Genomic DNA, 10,471 nt, shown 5'->3' with positions numbered 1-10,471 from the left:
AAATCCCTCTCTTTCTCTTTCTTTCTCTCTCTCTCTTTCTCTTTCTTTCTCTCTAATCTCTCGTCTATGTCTGTCCGTCTCTCTCTATCTCTCTAATCTCTCTCTCTCTGTCTCTTTGTCTATCTCTGTCTGTCTCTCTGTCTCTGCATCTCTCTCTAATCTCTCTCTCTCTGTCTATTTATCTCTATATTTAACTATCTATCTGTCTCTCTCTCTATCTCTCTCTAATCTCTCTCTCTCTGTCTCTTTGTCTATCTCTGTCTGTCTCTCTGCATCTCTCTCTAATCTCTCTATATCTATTTATCTCTATCTACCTCTAATCTCTCTCTCTCTGTCTATTTATCTCTATATTTAACTATCTATCTGTGTCTGTCTCTCTATCTCTATCTCTCCATCCATCTCTATTTCTCTCTCTCTCTCTAATCCCTTTCTCTCTCTCTGTCTCTCTCTCTCTCTAATCTCTATATCTATCTATCTTTATCTCTAACCTCTGTGTCTGTCTGTCTGTCTGTCTGTCTATCTATCTGTCTCTCTCCATCCATCCATCCATCCATCTCTATTTCTCTCTCTCTCTCTTTCTCTAATCTCTCTCTCTTCATCCATCCATCCATCCTCCATCCATCTCTATTTCTATCTCTCTCTCTATAATCTCTCTCTCTCTCTCCATCCATCCATCCATCTCTATTTCTCTCTCTCTCTCTAATCTCTCTCTCTCCATCCATCTATCCATCCTCCATCCATCTCTATTTCTCTCTCTCTCTCTAATCTCTCTCTCTCCATCCATCTATCCATCTCTATTTCTCTCTCTCTCTCTAATCTCTCTCCATCCATCCATCCTCCATCCTTCTCTATTTCTATCTCTCTATATATAATCTCTCTCTCTCTCCATCCATCCATCTCTATTTCTCTCTCTCTCTCTAATCTCTCTCTCTCCATCCATCCACCCATCTCTATTTCTCTCTCTCTCTCTCTAATCTCTCTCTCTCCATCCATCTATCCATCTCTATTTCTCTCTCTCTCTCATCTCTCTCTCTCTCCATCCATCCATCCTCCATCCTTCTCTATTTCTATCTCTCTCTCTCTAATCTCTCTCTCTCTCCATCCATCCATCTCTATTTCTCTCTAATCTCTCTCTCTCCATCCATCCACCCATCTCTATTTCTCTCTCTCTCTCTAATCTCTCTCTTTCTCTTTCTCTTTCTCAAGCAGGTCAGTCCAAGGAATGCAGCCCCCAGGACGAAAAGGCTGCTGCTGGATCCGGACCCCCGCCCAGGCTCCAAGACCCCTGCAAGAAACCGGCTGGGAAAGTGGGGTTGGGGTGGGTGGGGGAGAGAGAGAGAGGGGAGGAGGGGTCGCAGGTGGGCCGGGCTGAAGAGGCGCCCGATTTGCATATGGATGAAGGGGGCGGGGCCCGAGGGAGAGATTAAAAGCGGCGGCGGCTTCGCCCGGAATCCTCTTCGCCTTCGGAGCATCTCGGCTCGCTCACCTTGCTCCGGCTTGGGCTCCAGGCAGCAGCTCACCTGTTTTGCTTCGGGTGGCAAAGGCCCTGAGCGGCTTCTTCTTCTTCTCCTCCTTCTTCTTTTTTGGTTTTTTTTTTTTTTGCAACCCCCCCCCCCTCCCAGCCCCCGCCATGGCCGTCGAGAAGGAGAAGAAGACCTGCGGGCAGGTGATGCACGAATGGAAGGAGTTCGTCTGGAACCCCCGCACCCACCAGTTTATGGGGCGCACCGGCAGCAGCTGGGGTGAGCCTCGCGGCGTCTGTGGGGCTGGGAGTAGGTGGGTGGGGAGGGGGGGGTTTCAGGAAGAGCCAGAGCTGCCTTTCTCCCCCCTCCCCCACCTCCTGCCTGCGTCTCTCTCTCTAGAGGGGGAAGAGGGGGGAGGGCTGAGCCGTGGCTTGGGGGGGTCTCTTTGCCAAGGGGAGCCTCTGCACCCCCCTCACATTAAGATTGGGGAAGGGGGGGGCTAGGAAAAACCGGCTCAAGCAGATTTTTGCCTTGAGGGAGGGGACGGGGGGGTCTTCAAAAGCTTGAGGAAGGATGGGAGGAAGCGAGAGGCATGCTCCGTTTAATGACAGTGGGGTGGGGGTGTGTGGCTCAAAGGACGTTTCCTTTGCCAGGGGTCTCCAATGGGGAGGGGGAGAGAGAAAAAGGATCCCCTCCCCTCTTATTTTTCCTTTCAAAGCATTTTGACTGGGGTGTGGGGGAGGCAGGAGGGGGACACCCCCCCCGTCTCCCCTCCAAGCTCCCTCTAAAGCCGAAAGCGGGGGGAAGGGTCTCGTGCATCCCCCCCACCCCCTCACTCCATCCAACCCATCCCACCTGTCGTGGTCTCTTTTACCTGCCGGCCGGACTTGTCCGGACGCGGGGGGTTTGGGAATAGCGGGGCTGGGAGGTGGAAGAGAGAGAGTGGGGGGGGATGTGTATGGAGAAGCTAAGGCTGGGAATGTGACCTTTGCGATGTTCCTGAAGACGACTTGATGACTTTGGGGAGGGGGGTGTCCGAGAGGGAGGTGGGGGTTTGGAAAGCTTCAAAGCGGCCGCTTATCTCTCCCTTAGATAAAAAACCCCGGAGCGCTTCTACCGCGATTGCGACAAAATCAGCCTCGTAAATCGTGCTCCAGGGTACAGGGCGTTAAATGGGGAGGGGGGGCCGTCTATTTTTCTTTGTGGTGGGGGGGGGCAAACTGCAGGGGCCGCAGGAAAAACCAAACCAAACCAAACCAAAAAATACCACGAAAGAGAAGGGCGAAAAGCCAGCCGGTGAATGCAGAATTCAATTTTTGGGGAGGGGTCTTCTGTGTGTGTTTTGTGTCGGAGAGGGGTTTTAAAAACGGGTGGGGGTGGGAATGGGGGGCGCAGGGAGGTTTTATCTAGCCGAGATTTGGCTATGTTGTTGTTGTTGTTGTTTTTAATCCACTGAAAAGGATGGGAGCAATATTGAGATGGCATTCAGTGATTTGAGGAGGGGGGCTTCCCGGGTCAGCATTCCCACGGTCAGGGGATGGAGGGGTGGGGGTGTCACAAAGGAGGAAGGGGGCTGCGTTTTTACTAAGCCCCGCCTTTTGGGGAGGGGGAGAACATCTTCCTTTCTCTCAAACCCCCCCCCTCCCCAACCTTCCCAAGAGGCCTATGGAGAGAGAGAGCGAACGAGAAATAGGTCATGGATTTCCTTCTGCTAAAAGGGGTGGGTGGGGGTGGGTGGGCTTGGCTGCCCCTGGGAGGGGGGCGCTCCCCCATGGCTGCCCAATCTGTCCAGCAGTTCCCTCCCAGTACTGGAGGGAAAGAGGGGAGGGGGCTTCGAGGTGGCTTCTTTCCTGGCCTCTCCCTCCCTTAGACATCTTCCGATGCCCCCCCCCCCAGCTTGCCTCTCTCTGAATGTAGGCATTTTTTTCAGTCTAAATGCAGTTGGCACCGGTTGGCATCTGGGTTGCCATTCTCTAATTTTAAGGGGTGGGGGGGGAGAAGAAAGAGAGATGCCTTCCCTTATTCCCGAAATATCGCTACTGCCAATCCGTGCATTTCCCCCCCCCCTCCACCCCATTCCCTTCTCCCTTCTCTCAAATATTTTTCATTTTGGCTCCCCCCCCCCCACGCCCTGTCTCCTGTCTCCTCCTCCCCCACCGGACCCCTGTAAAGGGGAGCCTGGGGAGTTTTCAGGAGCCAAAATTATTAAAAATTAAAATATAACTCTGGAAGCTTCTGCCTGGCGGTGAGATTAAAAGTTCCTTGGGAAGGAAGGAAGGGGGCCTTGATCCTGGTGGGTTGGGGGCTGGGCTTATAGAAAGAGAGGGGTAGGTGGGTGAGAGTGAAAGAAATGTGGGGAGGGGGTTTTGAGGGGGGAGGGCAAGAGCAGGATTTCCAGACAGGGAGCAGTTCTCTTGAATGTGGCATGGAGATTCTTTTAAAGAATTGGCCTCTTTAAAAATGTCTCTTTATCAGTCTATTTTCTTTCTTTCTCTCTTTCTTTCTTTCCTTCCTTCCTTCCTTCTCTTTCTCTTCCTTTCTTTTTGTCTTTCTCTGCCTCTCCTTCCTTCTCCCACTTCTTTCTTTTCTTTGTTTCTTTCCTTCCTTCCTTTTCTCTCTTTCTGCCTCTCCTTCCCTTGTTCTGCCTCACCCCTTCCTTCCTTCCTTCTGCCTCTTCTTCCTTCTTCCCTTCTTTCTCTTCCTTCTTTCTGTTTCTCTTTCTGCCTCTCCTTCCTTCCTTTCCATTTTCTTTCTTTCTGCCTCACCCCTTCTTTCCTTCTTTCTCTTTTCCTTCCTTTTTTCTTTCTGCCTCCTTCCTTCCTTCTCCCACTTCTTTCTTTCTCTCTCTTTCTGCCTCTCCTTCCTTCCTTTCCTTTTTCTCTTTCTTTCTGCCTCACCTCTTCCTCCTTACTTCCCTCTTTCTCTTCCTTCCTTTTTTCCTTCTGCCTTTTCTTCCTTCCTTCTTTCCTTCTTTCTGTCTTTTCCTTCCTTTTTCTTTCTGCCACCTTCCTTCCTTCTCCCACTTTCTTTCTTTCTCTCTCTTTCTGCCTCTCCTTCCTTCCTTTCCATTTTCTCTTTCTTTCTGCCTCACCTCTTCCTTCCTTCCCTCTTTCTTTTCCTTCCTTTTTTTCCTTCTGCCTCTTCTTTTTTCCTTCTTTCTATCTTTTCCTTCCTTTTTCTTTCTGCTTCCTTCCTTCCTTATCCACCAATCTGACCTCCTTTCTCTCTCCCCCCCCCCCGTTAATTTCCTCCCCCTCCTTCGCCTTCCAACTCCATAAAGCCACTTTTTCCTTTGCAAAGATTCTTGCAGTCTTCTTTGACAAGAGCTAAAAAAAAATATACTGCATTATTCTTAGACTTTCCAACCCTAGAAGGGAGGGAGGGAGGGAGGGAGACTGGCTGTCGGTCTCACAGCTGAGCTCTTACAATCCCCTTGAAAACCCAGGTCTGCTTCTCTGGAGATCCCCCCCTCCTCTCTCTATGCCATCCCACCCAGCCCCAAATTATCGCTGGCTTGCTTTTTTGCTTTGCAGAGAGGGCTGGATTCGCCAGTAAAACCCAACTGGGAACTTTTGTTGTGGGGGATGCAGCTGATGTTTTAAAAAGGGTTGTGTGTTCCACTTGACCTTTGACCCCCGGTGGCTCTGGCAGGTGATTCTGGGTGAGCGTGCTCACGTGGGCATTATCGGTGGTTCGGTGGGGTTATTTTTATGTTCGCCTCTTTCTGCGCTGCCCAGGCCTTGCAAAAGCGGGGCAGGTCGCAAATATCACGGATAAAACATACCGAATGATATTGGCCACAAATACTGCGAATGAACTTAGATTGGCCAGACGTATCGCAAATCAAAGATCTTATTGTTTGCCAAAAATATTGCAGGTAAACTCAGGTCTGCAGTAAATATTACAAAAAAAAAAAAAGATACCATTTAATACTTTCAATAAATAAATATTGCAAATTATGTTGGCCATAAATATGGCAAAACAAAGATACTTCTATTTGCCAAAAATATTGCAGATAAACTTATATCTGCAGTAAATATTACAACTAAAAGATACCAATTAATGTTTGCACTAAATATTTCAAATCAAAGATAGTTCTATTTGTCAAAAATATTGCAGATAAACTTATATCTGCAGTAAATATTACAAATAAAAGATACCAATTAATGTTTGCACTAAATATTGCAAATGAAAGATAGTTCTTTTTGCCAAAAATATTGCACATACTCATATCTGCAGTAAATATTACAAATAACATATACCAATTAATGTTTGCAATAAATATTGCAAATAAACTTATGTTGGTCATAAATATGGCAAATCAAAGATACTTCTATTTGCCAAAAATATTGCAGATAAGCTCATATCTGCAGTAAATACTACAAATAAAAAGATACCAATTTATATTTGCAATAAATACTGCAAATGAACTTACAGTGGCCATAAATATTGCAAATCAAAGATTCTTCTGTTTGCCAAAAATATTGCAGGTAAACTTAGATCTGCAACAAATATTACAAATAAAACATGCCAATTAATGTTTGCAAGAAATATTGCCACTCATGTTGGCCATAAACCTTGCAAATTAAAGGTGCTTCTATTTGCCAAAAAATATTGTAGATAAACTTACATCTGCAATACATAGTATCAGTAAAAGATACCAACAAAATATAAGACTCCAAGCTGTCTCGTTTTTTGAGAAAAGGCGACTGATCCAAACGCAGCCAGGCTCTAGCTTGGGGTTGGGCCAAGCTTGGGGTTGGGTGAGGGGAGCCCCATTTTTGAAAGTGGGGGAGCAGGATGAGCAAAAGACCCTTTCCCCACCTCTTCAGGTAGTGCAGAAAGCTACTACCTGGAGAGATAGGGAAGGGAGGAAGAGGGGAAGAAAATAAGTTTTGTTACCCGCTTGGCAATGTCGGGTGAGGTGGGGGACTTTTATTTCCTGTGCTTCTGCAGAGAAAGACGGGGAGTTCGTGCCGGCTGGAAGGGGGGGGGAGCTGGTGCAGTGTTGGCCCATTTTTCTGCAGCTGGCAGAGCAACCTGCGAAGAGGAGGAGGAGGAGGAGGAGGAGGAGGAGGATGGGAAGGGAATCTTTGAATAGAAGGGGAACTATTATTTATTTAGTTATTTATTCGATGTCTGTGGCCATCCATCCAAATGAGGGACGCTAGGCGGCAAGGAAAATTTAAAATGCAAGGGCTAAGAAGATGCCAGAATTAACCCAGAGTCGGAAGGGGGACCTTGGAGATCTTCTAGTCCAACCCCCTGCTCAAGCAGGAAATAGTTTCAGCCAAAGAGATTGGATTGTCTAGTTTTTTTCTTAAAAAAGCCTCCAGTGATGGAGCACCCACAATTTCTGGAAGTAAGTCATTCCACTAACAGGAGAACAGAGTTAGGGAGGGACCTTGGAGGTCATCTAGCCCAACCCCTCGCTCAAACAGGAGACCCAATACAATGTCAGACAAATTGTTGTCCAATATCTTAAAAGCCTCCGCTGATGGAGCACCCACAACTTCTTGAAGGCAAACCATTCCGCTGAATAACTGAGCAACAGAGTTGAGAGGGACCTTGGAGGTCATCTAGCCCAACCCCCTGCACAAGCAGGAAATCTTGTCCCATTTCAGACAAATGACTGTCCAATCTCTTCTTAAAAGCCTCCAGGGATGGAGCACCCACAATTTCTGGAAGTAAGTCGTTCCACTAACAGGAGAACGGAGTTAGGGAGGGACCTTGGAGGTCATCTAGCCCAACCCCTCGCTCAAACAGGAGACCCTATATATAACGTCGGACAAATTATTGTCCAAAATCTTAAAAGCCTCCAGGAATGGAGCACCCATAATTTCTGGAAGTAAGTCATTCCACTAACAGGAGAACAGAGCTGGAAGGGAACTTGGAGGTCATCTAGCCCAACCCCTCGCTCAAACAGGAGACCCTACATACGACGCCAGACAATTGTCCAATATCTCCAGGAATGGAGCACCCACAATTTCTGGAAGCAAGTTGTTCCACTAACTGGGGAACAGAGTTGAAAGGGACCTTGGAGGTCATCTAACCCAACCCCTCGCTCAAACAGGAGACCCTACATACAACGCCAGACAAATTATTGTCCAATCTCTTCTTAAAAGCCTCCAGGAATGGAGCACCCACAATTTCTGGAAGCAAGTTGTTCCACTAACAGGGGAACAGAGTTAGGGAGGGACCTTGGAGGTCATCTAGCCCAACCCTCCCCATCCGCTCAAAGAGGAGGCCCTAACACCATTTCAGGCAAACGGTGGTCCAATCTCTTTGGTGTTGCACCTCATCCTTGCTGGTTTTTGGGGGTGAGGCTCTGGGGAAGGAGGGAGAGAAGAACGGTGGGGGGGGGATGTTGAGAAGGAAGGAGGTATCTGCTCCCCCACCCACCCAAAAAAAATTTGGCTCAACCACATGGCCTTGCAAGACCAAGGCTTGTGGGCTACCATCTTCCTTTAAAAGGATCTTTTTTTTTTCCAGCTTTTAGGGAAAATCTCTGCTAAACTTGCCCTTTGCTCGGGGTTTAAAAGGCGAACCAAATTCCCGGGGAGGGGTGGGGTTTGTTTGGTTTTTTTAACACCTTGACGGAAAGGTGGGTTAGTGGATTGGGTATTATTTAACCCCCCCGGGAGGTTAAAGTTCGCCGGAAGGAGCCGCCGAGATTATCCCGGGTTTATTCTGTCTTCTGCGGGCGGCCCGATTAGTGTGGATTATGGCGAGAGGTGACACAATTGAAATACATCAGAGATGCCTCATCGCTTTTGCAAGACCTACCAAAACTCTGCAATGGGCGGTTTGGTTGTTTGGCTGCCCCAGATTCCATTTCTGGTTGTGCAATTTGGGCTTGATTAAAAAAAAAAATACCTGGGTTAGGGAGCTAGCTGGTTACGTAAGTCCCAGATTCTTTCGGAGGGTGGAGCTGGGCCTGGGTGCCTCTCTTAGCCTCAGTCTTCCCTTCTGTCAAATGGGAATACTCTGATGCCCTAGTTATGGGGACTGGATTCCAGGGAAAGGTTTTCCTCTTCTGACCCAGATTCGGAATCCCTTCTGCATATTTAGACAATTCCATCTCTCTTCTCCTTTGGGGGGAAGAAAGTCTCTTGGCTGAAATGTTATAGGTTGGGGGGCTGGACTAGAAGACCTCCAAGGTCCCTTCTAGATTCTATTCTATTCTTATTCTATTCTATTCTCATTATTCTATTCTATTCTAATGACTCTATTCTAATGATTCTATTCTAATTCTATTCTATTCTCTATTATTCTATTCTATTCTCTCTATATTATTCTATTTTATTCTCTCTATATTATTCTATTCTAGTCTAATGATTCTGTTCTATTCTAATTCTATTCTATTCTCTATATATTATTCTATTTTACTCTCTATATATTATTCTATTCTATTCTAATGATTCTGTTCTATTCTAATTCTATTCTATTCTCTATTATTCTATTCTATTCTCTATATATTATTCTATTCTATTCTCTATATATTATTCTATTTTATTCTTTCTATATTATTCTATTCTAGTCTAATGATTCTGTTCTATTCTAATTCTATTCTATTCTCTATATATTATTCTATTTTACTCTCTATATATTATTCTATTCTATTCTAATGATTCTGTTCTATTCTAATTCTATTCTATTCTCTATTATTCTATTCTATTCTCTATATATTATTCTATTTTACTCTTTCTATATTATTCTATTCTAGTCTAATGATTCTGTTCTATTCTAATTCTATTCTATTCTCTATATATTATTCTATTTTACTCTCTATATATTATTCTATTCTATTCTAATGATTCTGTTCTATTCTAATTCTATTCTATTCTCTATTATTCTATTCTATTCTCTATATATTATTCTATTCTATTTTAATGATTCTATTCTAATTCTATTCTCTTATATTATTGTATTCTAATGATTCTATTCAATTCTATCCTATCCTATTTTTTCTTTTACGCACACTGAGAGCATATGCACCAAGACAAATTCCTTGTGTGTCCAATCACACTTGGCCAATAAATCCTGTCCTATCCTATCCTATCCTATCCTATTGTTGTAAATGTTGTACCTTGATGAACGTATCTTCTTTTTTTATGTACAATGAGAGCCTATGCACCAAGACAAATTCCTTGTGTGTCCAATCACACTTGGCCAATAAAAATTCTATTCTATTCTATTCTATTCTATTCTATTCTATTCTATTCTATTCTATTCTATTCTATTCTGAAAGGAAGGAAGGAAGGAAGGAAAGAAGGAAGGAAGGAAGGAAGGAAAAGAAAGAAAGAAAGAAAGTCACTTAGCTGAAATATGATTGAAAGAAGCAAGGAAGGGAAGGGAAGAAAGAAAAGAAAAGAGAGAAAGAAAGAAAAAGAAAGTAGGGAAGGAAGAAGAAAAGAAACAAAGAAAGAAAGTCATTTAGCTGAAATATGATTGAAAGAAGCAAGGAAGGGAAGGAAGGGAGAGTGAAAGAAAGAAAAGAAAAGAGAGAAAGAAAGAAAGAAAAAGAAAGTAGGGAAGGAAGAAGAAAAGAAAGAAAGAAAATCGCTGATCTGAAATGTTATTGAAAGAAGCAAGGAAGGGAAGGAAGGAAGACGGAAAGAAAGAGAGAGAAAAAGGAAGAAACAGAAAGAAAAAAGAGAAAAAAAAGAAAGAAAAGAGAGAAACTTGTTTTAAATGAAGAAAGATATGCAATTGCAGGTTTCAGGGAATTTACGAGGCATATTTTTTTTAAAAAAAACCATTAAGACAATTGGTTAAATGCTCTAATGAACCTTTTCCAAACCTTGATGCTGTTTTGAAGAGTTGTTGTTTTTTTTGGTCCCCTTCTCTCCATTTTAAATCTCTTCTGGCCTGAAGATGGATGGGGCTGATTTAATGGAGGGCTTTTAAAATTCTGCTCTGACTTAACCTACATTTTCCAAAAGCCTTTCAAGCTTTTTTTTTCCCCCCACAATTCTTTTTTTTTTTTTTTTTTTGCAGATTAAAAT

General features: G+C 44.4%; 1 protein-coding gene across 1 annotated transcript in view; it reads left to right on the top strand.

The window, feature by feature from the left end:
- The first annotated feature begins 1,493 nt into the window (after positions 1–1,493).
- The window catches only part of ATP1B2 (ATPase Na+/K+ transporting subunit beta 2), a 193,345-nt gene continuing 184,367 nt past the window's right edge, over positions 1,494–10,471 (top strand). Inside the window, exon 1 of the mRNA XM_058181591.1 lies at positions 1,494–1,742. Within this exon, the coding sequence (XP_058037574.1) occupies positions 1,631–1,742 (112 nt within the window). The 5' untranslated portion in view covers positions 1,494–1,630. The remainder of the gene's footprint in view (positions 1,743–10,471) is intronic.

The sequence above is a fragment of the Ahaetulla prasina genome, chromosome 4, assembly GCF_028640845.1.
Source record: "Ahaetulla prasina isolate Xishuangbanna chromosome 4, ASM2864084v1, whole genome shotgun sequence".
In the NCBI taxonomy this organism is placed as follows: Eukaryota; Metazoa; Chordata; class Lepidosauria; order Squamata; family Colubridae; genus Ahaetulla; species Ahaetulla prasina.
The sequence above is the reverse complement of the archived record's forward strand: the minus strand, read 5'-3'. Positions and strand labels throughout refer to the sequence as shown.